This window comes from Neopsephotus bourkii, unplaced genomic scaffold, assembly GCF_033783945.1.
Source record: "Neopsephotus bourkii isolate Nb327-2 ecotype Australia unplaced genomic scaffold, CSIRO-AGI_Nbou_v1 NB_846, whole genome shotgun sequence".
Taxonomy (NCBI): Eukaryota; Metazoa; Chordata; class Aves; order Psittaciformes; family Psittacidae; genus Neopsephotus; species Neopsephotus bourkii.
Window position 1 is genome coordinate 2,997,111 of NW_026901342.1, and position 17,885 is coordinate 3,014,995.

The 17,885-nt window shown below is 41.9% G+C and overlaps 1 protein-coding gene across 2 annotated transcripts; it reads right to left on the bottom strand.

Moving 5' to 3' along the window:
• Window positions 1–8,937: 8,937 nt before the first annotated feature.
• On the bottom strand, window positions 8,938–15,719 carry LOC133213826 (myosin regulatory light chain 2, smooth muscle minor isoform). 2 transcript variants are annotated; one of them, XM_061356380.1, is made up of 4 exons: window positions 15,430–15,719; window positions 13,837–14,035; window positions 13,541–13,702; window positions 8,938–9,816 (listed from the first exon to the last, which is right to left on the bottom strand). In XM_061356380.1, exons 2-4 carry the CDS (start codon window positions 14,018–14,020, stop codon window positions 9,644–9,646), a joined length of 519 nt encoding a protein of 172 aa, XP_061212364.1. In that variant the 5' UTR covers window positions 14,021–14,035; window positions 15,430–15,719; the 3' UTR covers window positions 8,938–9,643. The 2 variants fall into 2 exon arrangements, with proteins under 2 accessions (XP_061212364.1, XP_061212365.1); XM_061356381.1 differs by lacking the exon at window positions 15,430–15,719 and adding an exon at window positions 14,885–15,022.
• Window positions 15,720–17,885: the final 2,166 nt, after the last annotated feature.

Consider the following 17,885-nt stretch of genomic DNA (forward strand, 5'->3'; position numbering starts at 1 on the left):
ATATCCAATAAAAAGATAAAATTTTGTATACAAATATGAGACTGATGTCAGCCATCATACTAGGAAGGGAAACCTCTTAACTGGGCAGAAAGAAAGACCAATAATAAAGGTATGTACAAAATATAAAAGGAGGTAGAAAAAAGAAAATACTGAACCTAGTTTTATGGTTCAGTAAGAACACTTCCTAAGAGAAAAGGCAAACCTGGCTTCTTCTGAGGAATTTTTTGCTTTACCAAAATGCACAAAATGTATTGGGCCTCACATTGAAGAAGCCTGTTGTCAAGTGCTTCAGAAACATTTGAGTTAGAGCCAGGCACACATACTGTCTCCTTCTGTCTTTCTTTGTCCTTCCATGAATCTGACCCTCCTTTAGAAGTCCAGCTTCAACAGGAAGAGCAGAAAAAGGTCTCAGTCTAGAATAGCTTCTGCTGTAAGAGCCTTCAGCTTTCTCAAGCTCAAAAAGAAATTGCACGCAGGTCTCTACTTGCTGTATGTAAGCTCTGCATATTGAGATGGAATGCAAAAGGCATGAATCTTATCAGACATGATTCTGCACTAGTTGCCACTGTGCTTGTGTTTAATTCAGTGCTACCTACCTTTGCTAAACATGTTCAGCATATGATCGCTGGAATCAGGCTGTGAAGGAGTCAGACACAAGTGAGGCCCAAAAACATCATCACACTGTAGACCACATATGGCTTTAGGCCAGAAATAACAATGAAGATGTTCAGCTTAGCCTAGAACATTAGCTATGGTATGTATCTTCTAGAGAAAAAAAGTAAAGATAAAGAAAAAGAAATCAGGCATATAAGCACTTAAGACAATAAAAGTACAGTTCACTCTGTAGAGAAGCCCAAGTTCAGGATGGATTGAAACCTGGAAGGTTTTGCAAAACCTGTGCACCCTTGCTTATAGGACATTGGTAGATGATGAAGTAATTTGTTACCTCAGTTATCTCATGTTCTCAAAAACAGAAGTTCCTTTCAAATACTTTAGGATGGAAACAGATCTTCACTTGTTAAAAAATGAGTTGCAGGCATGGAGCCAAAGTTTCCCTGTCAAACTTGTATGAGCACTGGATTTACTTGTATGGATGTAGACTAGGATTTGGCCAATACAATTTGTCATAGTCCCAGGTGTTTCAAATGACCATAATGTGCTTTAATTCTGGCTAGCCATTAGGGTGAGGACTGTCTTGGCAGTAAGGTCAATATAATGTCACTGAACTCAGTTCCTAGGCTTATAAAACAAGTCTTGCTGAGTCTTCGACACTACTTTCACCTATGTGACTCATGCTTACATGGGCACCTGCAGCTATAATTACCTGGGTTAAGTGAAAAGCTCTTTGGGAGCCTCTCTGAGGGCTCTTAGTAGCTCACTAATTTGTGCTACTCTAGGAATTGATTCAGACTTCATTTCCACTTTCTCTGTGTGGAAGAACTTAGCCTGCTGACACATTTAACCCAGTCACTTCCAGCAAAGTATGTTGGTTCTGTCCATTCAAGCATGGTGCCAAAGCAAGAGTCCAAAGTAGAATGGACTTCTTTTGCAAGACAAATTAAAAGCTGCATAAGATGAGCTCATTTAAGCCACAGTTTCAGACATCCAAACACAAGACAAGTTGTCTGAGGGGGCATTATAGCTGCAGACACTAGCATGCAGAGCTGTAGGCTGTGCAGCATGACTGACATGGAACAGCTAGCTTACTTATTCATCTGTGCCTGGGAGGGTCAGCAGAACTTCCAGCACTTCCCTAAGGGAACAAAATCTTTCTGGTACAAGAGGATTTCCCTGATTCTCCTCACAACACAGTGGTGTGGAAGCCTTACTACTGCTAAGGCAGACCACTGCTGAGGCTGGAAGATAGCAATCTCACCTGACTGCTTGGAGGGTTCTACTGGATGCACATAACTCAGCTCTAGTCAGAAGCATACAGACCATATGGTACCCAGATGATGCATAATAGTGTTTATTTATTGGCCTGGAGATATGATGATGCACTGACTGGCAAAAGGAACAACTTTGCTCTAAGCAGCAGTTATCGACAGGTACCAATGCTTGTGTTTGCTCTTTTGCGATACCATGCCTGGGTAATGCAGCCAGGAGGTGCATGGAGTAGCTGTGCAGACTGTGTCACAGAATGGTGATTAGCAACTTGGTGACAACATAAGCCAAAATGCAAGATAAAGCACAGCATGTAGTTAGCAAACAAGGCACAATTGTCTCCTTTTGTCATTAGGCTGTAGGATAAGAAAGGATGAGACAGCCATGGAATATTCTGTTTGCCACTTGTTATCTAGAACACTGCTAACAGAAAGCTGCTAAATCAGCCTAGCCAAAGCCAGAGGTGAAAATTATGTTCTCATGAATTAGAGAGGGCCCAGCAAAAGCTGTTCAAACAGAGCTTCTGTCACCTCCACTGGAAAAGTGCTTATTACTTTTATTATGGAAATGCCTTAAGACATTATAATTTCACATGCATACAACCGCTGCCTGTTTTGCTAGACACTGTACAAACACCGAGAGAGAGACCTACTCACCTGTCTGGAGCCCTGGGAGCATTGTGAGCATTGACACAGAAGTTGCTCTTCAGACAGCTTTTCACAGTGTAGGAGTAGGAAATACGTCAGCCTAATAGCAAAATTCCTACTGAAGTCAACTCAGGAGTCTCTCTCCCAATAAAGACATAGCTTATTTTAGGAGTCCACACTACTTCTGACGATGTATTATAGGACAGACTGGCGTTGCCCAAAGTTTCTCTCTTAACTCTGCTCTTATTTATTACTTGGCTATGAAAATAGCATATGTATAAGACTATATAAAACAAGATTGTACTGTGCAAAGGGCCCCAATTTATTTACTCAATACGTCTCATGGTGTCTGCATGATTACATACAAATGCCGGGGGCAAAAAAGCAATAAAAGCCACAAGACAGTAGAAGTATTGTTCAGATAGCTGTGTAATAATATTAAGCAATTTAATTTTCTGTGTTGAAAGTTAATTACTTACTTTAGGGAAAGGCCAATTTAATGTCTTCAATCACCTAAGCAGCATAGATTCATTAAAAGGTACCCATATTAGAAATAACTTCATGCCGCATTGCTTTTATTTCCAGGGATAAAACTTCTTGCCCTTACCCCTAGCCAACTTTTGTTCTAAACAGATTTTTTGCTGTCCTTTTCTCCATAGCTTCCGGGAGGTAAAAGAAAAAAGCCTGAAACAAAGCTTTGTGGACCGTGTAAGGACATGCCTAGATATTACAGGTGTCTGACATCAGCCGCATATAGCAGAGAAATGCAAGGAGATTCGCCATATGAACATTTCAACTGCCACAGAAATAGGGGCAAACTGTATAAGAAAGTCACTAATGTAATAGTGATTAGAGGCTGAAACTCAAGGAAACCGTACCTTTAAAAACCCACAAAAGTTAAAAAAAAAAAAAAAAAAACCAAATGAAAGACCAAAAAAACCCTAAGAACAGCAGAGTCAGGAAATGAGCCAGAATTACTATTGGTATGTAAGGGTAAATATTGGAAACTCACATAATGTTGCTGAAATGACCTCTTTTAGGTGACCTTACTGAATTCAGTACAATGCTCCTGTAAAAGGAAAGCCTGTGAATGGGCTTAAGGGAGGCATGGAGGGATTGGAGTAAGAATAAATAAAATAAACACACCCTAACCTGTTCATAATAACAGCATCTTCCAAATGCTTTCCCTGCTTTTATAGTCACTTTCAAAACCAGCAGTAGGTAACAAAAACATTCCTGCAAAGGGTGTGTGCGAGCACTAAATCTGTCACGGGTAAGAATAATCCAGAATCAGTCACATATGTGTAAAGTACCCTTCCAGTCTGCAAAGCGGTTGTGAAAATAAGCAGCCAGCACTCCTTTGTTTGACATTTGCTCTCTCATAGCAGTACTTGAGATCAGTGGTGGAAGAGGCACAATTGCCAGCCCTGAAACCCTGGTGTAGGGTATGATCTTCTGGATGTTGCCAGTAAGAGTATCAGCCAAAACAGTCTCCTATTTTCCTAGCCTCCTTACCTACTGCCCTCAAATGACAGTTTTGTCATGTGCTGCCCTACTGCCCTGCATCCACTGATGTGCACAAGAATCTGGTTTGAGCCAAGAGCCTGAAATCTATGAGGTACTGATGTCCCATTTAGATACTGCCAGCATTTTCAAAGCACTGAAATGCTCCTTAATCCTGGAGGTGCTTGAATTTTTACTCATCAAAATTTGCAAAGCCTGCCTTACAGCTTATTAGCTGCTTTGAATCTTATCTCAAGCTGAGGCCCAAGGTGTGGTACACAAAGCAGGGAAGGGAATGCCTTTCTCACTTCAGGGCCTCAACCCTTAGGCATGTGTAAAGCTTGTAATAGAAGGGGTTAGACGCAGGCCTCTGGACATGTGGAAGGCATTCGAGTGTTTGCATAAAGGACAGGAGGAAAGGGGGGTGAGAGGGGGAGTGGGTGGAACATCACATATAAAACAACCCTGGAAGAGCTATTGCTAAAGTAAGGAGCTACCTAAAGAGTTGCCTAGACATTGGTGTCCAGCCCCTGTAGAAGGCAGACTACTGGGATCTCAACAGACAGTCATGTCTGTGATCAGCTGCATCAGGAAATACTTCAGTGCCTCAGCCCTTATCTTGTCTTTCTGGTATTTTAATACTCATCAGTTTAGATGGCTCATCGGTTACCAAAATTCTGTGTCTGGAGCTTGGGGCAGAAAATGTTAGGGGCTGCAGGCTGCATGCATTTCAACCGGAACAGAGTACACTCAAGTACTTCCTACAAGCCTCATCCCTCCACACTGTAACTTCCTCCAAATTTGGCTGTAGTTGCTACCAGGTTGGGTTTCTGATAATCACGCAGTTGTAACCAGCACTCCATGGCAACAGTTTATCCTCCTCTTTGCAGTTCAGGTGGCCTACAGCCATCTTCCAGTAAGTGAATCAGAGTTTGGCATTTTTGGAGTATATTCCTCACCATTTCATTCACGTTTGATGATTTCTTTGCCGTAGGTCTACCATGTAGTAGGACTTCCCCAAACAGTTGTAACAGTGCTGCTGTTCTCTGCCCCACCTATGTAAAGAGGCAATGTACATACTAAAAAGAAACAATAACAAACACTGGTGAGACCAATGCAGTGTGTGTACCTACACCTACTACAGCAGAGAAACAAGTTAAATTCTAAGATTGTGTTGAATTAGTTAAAAAAAAAAAACAACAAATAGAAAGTCTGAAAGAAATGTTGTCTTCTGACAACACAATTACACTGCTACCTTCTTTTATTAGCAGAGGAGGGGGCAGGCAAAGTTGAAGGGTTTAGATTCATAGCCAAGTTCCCCTGTTTGCCAACAGGATAGCACTAACTGTCATCACTGATGTTTTGCACATCATGTGTCTCAGGTTCTAATACATACACAATACCTTATTCCCTGAATCAGTAAAAGAAACAGGCAAGAACCAACTACAAGTAATTTTGTTCCATTTAATTCTCTTCAAAATATGTATCCCAAAGTTCACGAGCTTATCTTTCTAACATGAAGCTTGTCAACTCCCCTTTTAACTGACTCCAGCCCTGTAGCTTTGAAGCTCCCTAAGACTGTGGGGCACAGAGCTCAGCAGATTTCTCAGGAAACCTTGTATACATGGGGGGGGGCAGCAGCATGCAAGGGTTGTGGTCTCACTGGAGCTTTTTGCAACCATTTCCAATGTCACAGTGACCTGCTGTTATTTGAAAAGGAATTTTCCAGCTGCAAGTATCTTTAATTTGCAGCTCCTACCTCCTCACTGAAATAAGTCTGCTGGGACTGGTATGCATCCCTGTTAAAGTTGTGTGGACACTTTTTTATATTCTTACTCAGGTTACATGAGACCTCTGATCTCATGGTGATTACAGAGGAACTCTAGTTAGGTTTGCCTTCCACAGCTAATGAGTGCTGCTGAAACAAGTTTTATACTTCAGCAATGGGATCTGTAGAGTCGAACTAGCGATGAGTCAGCAGTTAGCTAAGGTTGTTTGAATAGCGATACAAACCATGCCTGCAAACAGTCCACAAAGGTCATACCAAGCGCCTAGCATTTAGACACCACTACCCTGGTGATAGGAATTCTCATAAGACACTCACATTTTTTAGACCAAGCATCATTCTATTTGACATTTGGATATCGTCATGTTAAATACCCCCTACTTGGTATCTGGGTGACAGGAAAGAATGCTTGACATTACTGGTACTATACTCAGTGAGGCATGCCTGCCAGATTGACAGATGCTGCTCTCTCCCCATCTAGGGGAGTTAGGCACTAAAATTAGTAACTATTGAAGCAAGCGCACTAAAGCAGTGCTGAATCTCATCAACAAAAAGTACCGAGCAGAGGTAAGGAGTCACCACTGCACTTTCTACGTGAGTTTGGGCTGTAACTCACAAGCAGGGACAGCACAGCTTACAAAATGACTGCCCCTAGGGTGGAGATGGACGAGTTGCTCAAGAATAACCAGGTGCTGAGCCATGGCAGCTCACAGCACACCCTATTAAAGCAGAGGAAAGGCAGGGACAATCTGCCTGTTTTGACCTGCACTGACAGCTAGTGTGTGTGTGGGGGGGGTGGTGTGAGGCCAGATACAGGATGTGCGAGACAGTTCCCTGGTGACTCCCAGGCACTGCTTCTCACAAATAGCCCGAAAGAGGAAAACGTTTACAAACAACCCTGGAGAGGAAACGGTTTATAAGCTAAAACTCATTTAGGGTTCAGCTCTGTTGCCTCTGCAACCACAGGAAACAAACATACCAGCCCCACTTGTGAATCACAGCTTTTGGGAACTTCACCTTGAAGAGCAGGAAAGAGTCTTTCTTCAGGTAGAATGATCGCTTTAATCCCTTCTGCTGGGACCATTGCCCAAGATCCTTCATTTGCCAAAAAAAAAAAAAAGGGGGGGGGGGGAAGAATCACAATTAGAAACACAGCCACTTGTGATGGTTCCACCCTCCCTCCTTCAATTGTTCAGCGGTTTAACATTCAGCATGAATGCTGCAGACCTACTTTTAATTCTCTCTTCTAGCTGAGAGGATTGAAGGCCACATTGTTCCAGCCCTCCACTCAAGTGGCCTAGCTACAAAACAACTGAATTAATAACAATAAAAAGAGAAAGGCATCCCCCCACAAACGCCTTCACGTTCTGCTGACCCACTTCAATGAAAACACTTGGAGACTATGCGGCTCTTAGGGTTTTGCCAGGAGTGAGAACTGCAATTAGTCTCTAAAACCAGTGTTACTGGTTCCAGGCAGACACAGACTTCAAGGCACCTTCTGCATCAGAGGTGAGTGGGGGTTTAAAATGTCTTTGCAAGAGAAATCCCAGGCCTCTGAACTACCTACCAAAGTCAGTTTTTATCAGTCTCCCTGACATGTTTTTATGAGCATTAAATGCCACTAAACTTGGGAGAGTAAAACAAAGATTGTCCCCAAGGCAAGGGGAAGAACAATAGCATTAGTGAATTACCATTCATCATCGAAAGACCAAACAGCATATAGGCGTTGCTATATGGCAACATCATAGCCCTGGCCCAGAAGCGAGAACTGGGGTTTTAACAACTGCCTTTTATTGCTGTAGATAAATACCAGCTGCCTCACTCCCAGCATCAGCAGTTTAGTTTGTATCACAAGTTTTAGTCTTTCATATGTAAACAAAGCTATGCAAACATATAAATTTGAATGGGGAAGGGGTAGTTTTTCAAAGCTGATCTCACAGAACAAGAAGGGTGCTTACAGAGATGCTGAGAAATGAAATGTACGAGTGTGTATCTGGTTTGAGTTACAAGGAAGGCCTTACGTCCCTTTGAAACCCAATCTTTTCCAAACATACACCACATGTGTGTTTGTACATCCATGACTGTAACAACGGCTGGCAGATAACCTCTTTTTACTCACTTCTGTAATGCATGAATTCGATTACTGCCATACAAAAGCTGCAATTTGAAAACTCCGGGCAGCACTAGTGTTGTGGTAGGAGGGGAACTTCTATGGGAACTGAACTGCTCTGTTTTATCTCTGTACACGGCAACAAGCGAGCTCTTTGGGAGTCAACGACAAACTTGTGCTGGGAACCGTTTACCCTTCAGCCCAGCTAGCGCCGGGAGCTGCGATGCCACCTACCGATGGCGCTGGGAACTGGCCTCAAGCCCTCGGCAGGCTCCCTGGGGAGCAAAGCCAGGCCCAGGCTTCCGAGCAGAAACTGCACAGCTTTTTCTTACTGGTACCAGTGAACGGCTTCTACAGCACTGTCCTCAAAAGACGACAGCCCTCGTAGGTTACTCATGGAAGAACAGTGTGTTTCTAAAACAAATAACCACTGCCCTCTAACGAAGTTTAATACAAGTTCAGAAAAGCAGCCTAGCAAGAAACTCAGCACTTTCTCCACCAAGTGACATTTATCCCGAAGGGATAACAATGTAATTCCTCGAAGTGACAGAAGCAGCACTGATCACCCTTTCTCTCAAGGCCAAAAAACTAAAACCACAAGTATTCTGATCATGGCAAAGTTGCTTCAGAGTACTAGAGCCAATCTGCTACGCATCCCTACCACAGGAACTGGAGGATGTAATTATGAGAAATAGAACAAAAAGGAATGCCTTCTTCTCACACCCCCAAAACACCACTCTCAGCAGAAGCTCTTCAAAATATATTGTACATTGTTTCATTCGGAAAGCAATAATGTAATTTTCAGACAGAGAAAGCACACCTTTCTTCTTCATCCAGATCCATCCTCATTGTGCTTTGTAAAAAGACAGGAAAAGAAAGGAAAAAAAAAGGTAAGAGGCCGCAACAAAATGTAATGAAATCTATCTTGTTAGTCCTGCAGATCTGATAAGAGGCATCACTCAAGCATTCTACTCGTATATGGTATCTTTTTAAAGACAACACCAGGATTTACTACAGAAGTTTTTAATAGCAGTATTTATATTGTGCTCAGTGTCAAGAAAGGGAGGTGCCAAGGTGGTAAAATACCCCCTCGATTACATCCATAGGATTTAAAATGTTTAATGTGCAAGTCCTGGACAGGAATTATTAATTTACAGTGTAGTAGAATTTGAAGGACAGGGTTTCTTCATTGTATGTGCTCACAGTAGTAAGTGAAGTTGCTGGAGTATAAACATCAGTATACTTAAGTGACTTATGCTTCATTTTTAAAGCAAAAATAGGTAACAACACGACTGCATATAGTTGCAAAAATATATACAGATGATTAAACAGTCCACTTCTAGCGTGAAAACTTTAATGATGTGCTTAATATAGCAGTGTTTTATTTGAAAAGCTACCATCAAAACTGTGAAATGAATCTATCTAGGGTGAGTAGCACTGACATTTTTACCTGGGCCTGTGCATTCACTGATCTTTGTCCCTGAACCTCTATCACTGTAAGCTATCCTCCCTCCCTCCCTGTCCATGTACAGTCTTACTACAAAGGTGCAGGTGTGCCTGAGCAGGCCCAGAGTCCACAGAGGTAAAAAGCTGGAACGCTAAAAATGTATGCAAAAGGTCCCAACAGGAAAAAAGAGAAAACAGATCCTGAGAAATAAAACTAATGGGGGGGAAGGGGGGGGGGAAGCTATCTGCAGTTAGCTGAGGATCTGCTCAGTCATCCTTGTCTTTTGCTCCATGTTTCAGGATGCGTGTGAACTCAATGTAGTTGAAGTTCCCCTTTTTGTCGATGGGAGCCTCCCTGTACAACTCATCTACCTCCTCATCCGTGAACCTGTCTCCCATTGTGGTGAGTAGCTCTCGCAGGTAGTCTTCTTGGATGAACCCTAGAAAGAAACACAAAGGGGAAGCTAGCTCTTAGCCAAGCCTTCAAAAGCAGTAGAAGAGACATACTGGCAGACATGCAATTACCTAATACAGTGGGTAATATGCGTTTGCACCAAGAGTCCAAAATATTTTTCTTACTGGATTCTAAGGAAACTCCTTGAATGCAAAGGGGAGGAGAGGGACATTTAATGCAATTCATACAGATTTTTGAAAAGAGGGCCTGATCTGCTGTGATCCAGTTAACACGTGTTTCCACCCACTGATCTTTAACAGCTGAAAGTGGAAAAACAAGTTCCTGCCACTGCTAGTCTTCTTTACACAAGCTGTTCTCTTAATTCAGTTATAGTTTTCTTGACTTAATTAGATATATTTGTGTATCCTCTATAAACTAGTTTCCTCTGGGGACTAAATAACCATTGGCTGGCTCTTCACTCTACACAATACTGTTACTGGAAGCAGTTTACGTGGATACAGAGCTGCTGGCAAGTGTCCAGGGACAGTTTATAACAGAAAAGACTTTCAGACAGGATTGAGCAAGTTAACTCAGAAGGGAGAAAGAATGTTTAATTGTTGAGATGTAGAGGCAGAGAAGCTAGTAAAGAAAAAGGTACAATATATCAAGTTATTTATGCTAAAATATTAGCAGGTGATTTTGGAATAAAGCAGTTGCTAAGTATGTCCTGTTAATTCAATTTCAGTAGATGGGTAGAATAACCAGTTGCCAAACAATTCCAGAAAAGTTTTGGGATGAAAAAACGGAATGCAAGCAGCAAATAGTAGACAGAAGAATGCAGAAACCAATTAATGTTGAAATAAGACCAACCATGCTTTTAAATGCACAATAGTTGCTTCATTTGATAAAGAAATTGGTTACCGAACTTCAGTTGGAGAAATATCAATAACCGAATAGAGGAGGTAGAAGTATGTTCAAAAAATGAATGTGTAAACTGTGCAGAACAGCTGGAAATCATACGCAGACACCCCCATCAAATGATGTAGATTCCATGAGAATGTGACAAAAAGAAAAAAAAAAGCAGCTCTGTTTTGGAAAGAGAGTTGAATAACTTAAGGAAACAGAATTCATTCAGGAGACAAAAGCAAAGAGGGAATTGGGACTGAAAGGCAGTCCGTGAACATGGCAAATTATCATGGGGTGGTGTATGCTGTGGGGAAGGGAAAAACATATTTCAACATTTGCTAATTAAACCAGCATCATATCCCAGTGTAGGCAAACCCTTGACTGCTGACTCCAAATGAAGAAGGCTAACAGCCATGTTCTACTTCAAAAATTCAGAGAATGTTCAACTAGCCAGACCCATCTTAATCAGGTCAAACTCTGGAGTTGTCTCTTAGCAGATGTGCATAAAGAAGGGGGAAAAGCAGTGAGACAGATTAGGTTTTCTATTTCTGCAGTCCTACAGAGACCAAGTGCTGAGATGACAAAAGGATTAGTATTCAAAGAATGCAAAGCCTTTGGTGCTCCAAGTTTAGCCTCAAGGAGACAGATTGCTCCTGTTTGAGCAGCTAGGTGTTTAAACACTGAACTAGGTTGCTAGACTAGGAATACACTAGAAGTTTTAGCAGCACCAAATTGTAAAACAAACAGCAAACCCACTCTCCCTCGCACACAGCTTCAGTGTAGATGGGGAGTAACAAATTAATGAAGCAAAACTTAAGATTCAGGCAGCACAAAACAGATGACAATTCAGGATCAAAGATCAGACCTAACAAATGAAGACAGATATAACTTTTATAGTTATCATTTATAGTTATTATATACTATAATACTATAGAATAATTTCATAGTACTACACATGATAGTAATGCTAAAGCAATATACTCAACTAGATTTGCAATACAGGAAATGCAAGTAAAAACCAGCAAGTACAACTGCCTTATCCTCATCAAGAGGATCTGATTTGTATTATACTCTTTCAAAAGAACTACACTGAGGTAGAGCTAGAAAATCAGGCCAGTAACACACACACACTCATGGAGAGTACGAAGTGGAAAAATAAAACCAAAAAGGTCTGACATAACTGGAAACCCTTTTGTTTATGTTTAAAAGGAACAAACTTATCAGAAGGCAACTCTGAGAATAAAATGAATAAAAGGCAAACATGACATGGGTCCTACAAATACATCACGTTATTTTGAAGACTGTATTTTGACTGCTATGAATTGAAAAATCAATGAAACAGCATAACTATCTAACATGTTTTCTGGTTAGCATTTCAGGATGGCGTAAGACACAAAAGAAATGGTGGAAGCATTATCCTCAAATCATCCTAGGACTAGACTAAAACATTTACCACACAGAGTTGAAAGATAGTAAGATCAATCTTATCAGTACATGTGGGCCTGAACTAGTAACTTATTATTTACATAGACATAGAAAGTTACTGTTCAAAAGAACTGTTAGCACAATAATTTTCTTTATATCGTAATTTGCAGTCTGTTGTTTTGGTGCACACAAAAAAAAACCCTGTAGCACAGTGAGTCAGACTACCTGTGGAGAGAAAATAATTAACCTATTAACAAAACTTCCTTCTCTAGGAGATGGTAAAGAGATCTTCCTTGACAGGGAGGAAGTCAATTAACATTTGAAAAGGCCTTACCAACAGAAGGCCTGTTTACCTACACCTCAGCAGGAAGGGGATGGTCTTTGAAAAGGCAAAAGGTCCTAAAAATACACAGACTGAAAATAGCTGTTTGAAATGGAGTAATATCATTTGAAAGGTTCAGAGGACATATCCACAGGTTAGACTGAAATACTGTGGACAGTTGTGAGGAAAGTTATAGGTACAGTGACATCTCTAGTACAGATGCTACGTAATTTTGGCATGCACTAGTAAGACATGTTCACAGCATGTCAAAGCACGGATATCCTGTGATTCCACAGAACTGCCCTAAGGATTCACCCCCACTCGCTACACATTTCTCCAGAATCTCAGCCTACATGAATAATAAGTAACCTCTACCCTCTAGATTACAGGTGCAACATTTTAAGTGCGATACAGTAAAACAGCTCTGCCTTTTCCTTTCTTCCCATCTTGCTATGCAAGCCAGTTCAAGCTGTAATTTCTGTATTCTAGGTGCCACCTGGTTTTTATCTTCAGATCACTAAAGTAGACCCCTTCCTGCAACCTGGAAACAAACTGAGCTGCAGGTGAGGGCATGACACATGGCATTTGCCATGAGAGCTGTAACATACACAAGGCAAAATGAGGTGTCAATAGAGTTTATGTAGCTTGGACACCTTGTCTTGAAATATTAGAAACATTGAAGAATTTGGATGCATCTCAGACCTACTGCAGGGAGCGGACACACTCAGTTGTAATACAGATTTCACATCTGTTAGCTTTTAATGCTGTAGAAAATCACATATTTCCAATTTGAATTCCTCATACCCTTAGGTATCTTATTTTGCACTCAGAGGAACATACATGCTGTCCAGTTAAAACACGTTTCTTCAGATACTCACAGAACAACATTACTAGTAGCCCTCAGTACTCACACAGAACAGCCAGTTAGTTTTTACTCTCACTCAGTAAAAGTCAAATTCTTACTACTTGGTAGAATGTGCCATCTACAATTACTGTGTCATACTTCATTTATAATGGTGCAAAAATCAGCATACTTTTTAGAAACCCAAATAACACAAAAGTACCATCTCCCTCTTCCCCCCTGCCCCCGCAAAGTGTCTGAGTTTCATCTATGTACCTGTTGCTTCTTCATCAAAGCAAGCAAAAGCATTCCTGATTACATCTTCCGGGTCAGTGCCATTTAACTTCTCACCAAACATTGTGAGGAACATTGTGAAATTTATAGGGCCTGGAGCCTCATTCATCATGGCATCTAGGTATTCATCTGTTGGATTCTTTCCTACAAATAAAGGGATTCATAGTTGGTTTAGCTTCCAAACTAAAAGTAACCTGAAGAGTGTATCCCAGACTTCATTATTATAATTCTAACTGCACAAATTTGCCTGTCAACCACAAACAGAAAAGTGACATTACCAAGGGAGGCGAGCATATCATGCAAGTCCTCTTTGTCAATGAAGCCATCCCTGTTCTGGTCAATCATGTTGAAGGCCTCCTTGAATTCCTGAATCTGTGACTGATCAAACATTGCAAATACATTGGAAGTGGCGCGCTGAGGGCGCTTCTTGGTGGTCTTTGTCTTTGCCTTTTTGCTGGACATGTTGGCTGTTGGATACTAAGGAGAAAAATAAATACTGTAAATACAGTAAAACCAGGACTTTTTAAAAAATGTACTACAGTTTAACATGAAAGTTCACAGAAAACACCTCTTACACACTTCCATTTCCTCTCATCAATACACTTTCCTAATGAAGGAAAAAAGAGAAATAGAAAATACAAACAAATGAAAGACAGACTCCTAAATAAAAAAAAAATCACTAAAATAAGACATAAGCTAATCTTGAATTTCAGTCTTCAAAGTGATGGCTTTTGTCTGGGATCCCTTCTTGATACATGTATCTGCAAGAAGGGAACTACAAGAAGAAAGTGAGGTTTTGAAAGCTGTTGTTAAGCCTGTGAAAGAGCACTGTATGGATATACAGATGGGCGGACAATAAATACATGCAATATTAAATAGAGAAAGGAGAAACACAACTCAGTTGACCAGAACAAACTCTGAAGTGCCTATACTTGGCACCTGACAGTGATAAGTAGTTGCTATTTTGTATGATGATGGGTTTCTTCCTTGCCTTGTCTTGCATTACTTAAAACCACCCTAAAGCTAGGAGAAAATCATGCAAGCTATTTTTCTGTTCATGCCAATAAGTTCTGTCTGACCTCCATTTACTTTTATGTATTTAATTTTACCCAAAATATACTACTGAAAGCTCACGCCTGCTGCCTACTCCTTTAAGCAAAAAGGGAAAGCAACCAACTCATGCCTCTTCTGCACATCTCCCTAGAAAAAACTACTCAGAAAAAGCCACCTTCAGCTGTAGCACTCAGTCTGTGCTCGGGTCTGAACAACACAGAGCAATGGCCACACTTTGGTCCATTATATTGCTACCACTGTCATTTAATTTACCTGTTGCTGAGCCTGCTAATGTTTCCATCACACAGAGCTGAGGAGCAGGCTCTTAAGATTTTATAACATGAACCGGGGCAGACTGCATTTGGCTTTTAGTTTGGATGGCAGGTGTTGACGGGGGGAAACCTACCGGCAGCCCCTTTCAGCTTCAACCACACAATGCTGTGATTGGAAAACAACCTGGCAGCCACCTCTTGCCCTAAGCTCGGACGCGTGGGGAGAATCAAGCTCGGCCGACACGCTCAGCTCTCCAGCGAGAGCAGCAATCAGGAGATTTAATTAAAAAATAAATACTCTTTATTTCTGCCCCAGAAGGCTGATCTCTGTTCTGAAGCAGCATCCCGCCCTGGGCTCTAAGGGCGCATGGAGCCTCAAAGCTCTCGCCCTCCCTCCGAACAGACGAAGCCATCGCTTCCCCTCAGCAGCAGCTGCCTCAGTGGCTGCCGCTAACAGTCACCGGCTCGAACGCGTCTCCCAACGGTCACTCTCCACAGCTCGTCCCCGCCCCCTCACCGGCAGCACCCGGACCCTCCCGGCCTCACCCCAACGGTCGCCGCGGTGGCCCAGTACGAGGGTGACGCGGAAGGGAGGAAGCGGCGGCAGCAGACCGGGTGCTTCCCGGAGAAACCATCGTGCTCCGCAGCGGCGGGTAGGGACCAGCGGCGGAAGGAAACCAGGTGGCGGCGGGAGAAATGGCGGAGGGCAGCGAAACGGCACCGAGGTATTTTCCCTAACAACTATAGCCCCCCTCTGCCTGCCGGGGCGGCTGGCTCGGGGCGTCTCCGCAACGGCTCCCCCCGTCGGACAGCGTTGGCTCAGCCCGCGGGAAGTGGCTGCTGCTGATGCGGAGCCCTGGGCGCCGCCCGCAGGTGCTGGGCAGCGGGGAGGGATGGAGGGAGGGAGGCACAGCGCTGATGGGAAAGGATAATCCCGCACCCGAGCCGGGCAGCGGTGGCGGGATGCTGTAGTCTGCTCGCGTTGCTCCAAAGGGCTGCTGCGGGTCACCGAGTGCTTCCTGTGTACTTGTTTTTCATGGGTCACGTTGAAGACGGAGCTTGGGTCCGTGTTCCGGAAGATTACCGGCGACCGCGGGGTTAACAGGTTGGTGATGTGCTAGCAGTGGGGTAAATGAAGCCTCGTGAGGTCGTAACATACTGAATTGATAAGTGTAAGGTGTTATCTTTACAGTATTCCTCGTGTTCCATCTAAAGCATCAGAAAAACGTCTAGTTTGCATCTTTTAAGTCTTGTAAATGCGCGCACCTCTCACAGAGTAACAGACCCCTTGCAGGATTTATTATTGCTTATATTTTTGTAATGAAAGCAGTGCAGAGAATAATACTGGGTGGGTTCCCCCCCCCCCCTTCATTTATTCGCATAGGATCTCGAAGTATAAGGTCTTTTTAGCTCTCACTAGAGAATGTGGTCTGAAATGAAGTCAGAAACTGCTTGGTTTTAGCCTGTTTCTGCATTTTTGAAATTCCTCTGAACAGAATGCTTATTCCCATTTTGTATATTGAAGTACCATATAAATCACCTGGGCTTCAAGAAGCAGTTGTTTAGTACACAATACTTACATTGTGAAGAAAAGCTACAGTTCATCATTCTTTTAACTACTTTTCTGCCCGTTACAAGTTTTATTCATATACAGTCGGTATCTTGGTAAACAACGCTGAAGTTAGTATGAATTTATTTAAGGAGGAAAGGAAAAAAAATAGGTGAACAGGCTTTTGTTGAAATTACCAATTATATTTACAAATATAAATGGTTACATTTAGACACTGTACAATTTAGAAGTTGCAGGCCCAAATTTGAAGGAAAAAACTTTAATTGCTAAAAGGCCCAACTTTCTTTCCCTGCCTTCCCTCAAACCAGAAGAGTTTTCACGAGGTCTGAGTTTGGCCTAATTAGCTATAGGAATGATCTGGACAGGGCTTTTAGCAGCCTGGTCTAGTGGAAGGTGTCCTTGCCCATGGCAGGGGGGTTGGAACTAGATGATCTTTGAGGTCTTTTCCAACCCAAAACATTCTGTGTTTCCCTGATGAATATTGCTCTCTAAAATGTGTCTGAAATTGTAATGGGAAAAGAAAAAACACACAAAAAACCCACTGCTGAATTGAGAGCATCCTTACAGAAAAAGTTTGGAGAAAAGTGCTCTGTACATACCAGAAATGGCACATAGTTTCCAGATAATCATATGCAAAGCATGAGTGGGCAGAAAAGCAGTAGAAACACCAAGGTAGTAATAGAGTTATTAAAATGCTTTGTGATAATGTTGAACAGCTGTGAGTTGAAATTTAATTATTAAAATGGTTATTTGATATCTTGATTTAAAATCCTTTCATCTGTTACTATACATTGAACCACACTGCAAACATGCTACTTTATATTTTATTGTTTCTTATGCTATTAAAAAGGTGTTATATGAAACCTGCCACTGTGAGGGTTGTTACCAGTGTGTTTAACTTCCAAAGATGTGAGAATAGGTACAGTAATATACTTACCCAATATGAGATCAGTTCTTACTGCAAATTGTGTGTTTATCTCTTAAAGCTTTTGTCTCCAGTTTGTCACATCATAGTGAATTGAGAAGCAGTTGCTAAATGCAGACCATTTTCTGCACTATTCAAATCTGCATAATGCTTTTACAAATGGTTCCATTTTACTTGATTGCAACATTTACAATACCACCGAAGAAATTTAAAAGGGAAAGAATTTGTTTTGCCTCTTAAATATTATATAAATAATTTTTTTTTTGCCCATTGACATCAATCTTGAAAAGGGAAAAAAAAATAAAGGTCTTTTTTGGTGACTGTATTAGCTTGTGCTTCATCTCTTACTTAAGAAGATTTGTTGTGATGGTCTCTCAAGTAAACAGGACTTTGTTTCTGCTGAGTACTTTGCTCTGAAGAGGATACTGCTTGAGGATGGTACCTGTGAGCTGTTTGCAGCCTTGAACGGATGTGACTGGGCATCCCTGGCTGATGCTGAAAAGCGCA

Bases quoted from the DNA above. Each gene is read 5' to 3' on its own strand.
- LOC133213826 (XM_061356380.1), bottom strand. From the start codon at position 14,020: ATGTCCAGCAAAAAGGCAAAGACAAAGACCACCAAGAAGCGCCCTCAG. The intron at 13,703-13,836 runs GTAATGTCACTT...CTTTATTTGTAG, and splicing joins TGATATGCTCGCCTCCCTTG to GAAAGAATCCAACAGATGAA. The intron at 9,817-13,540 runs GTACATAGATGA...GTTTCTTTCTAG, and splicing joins CTTTGATGAAGAAGCAACAG to GGTTCATCCAAGAAGACTAC.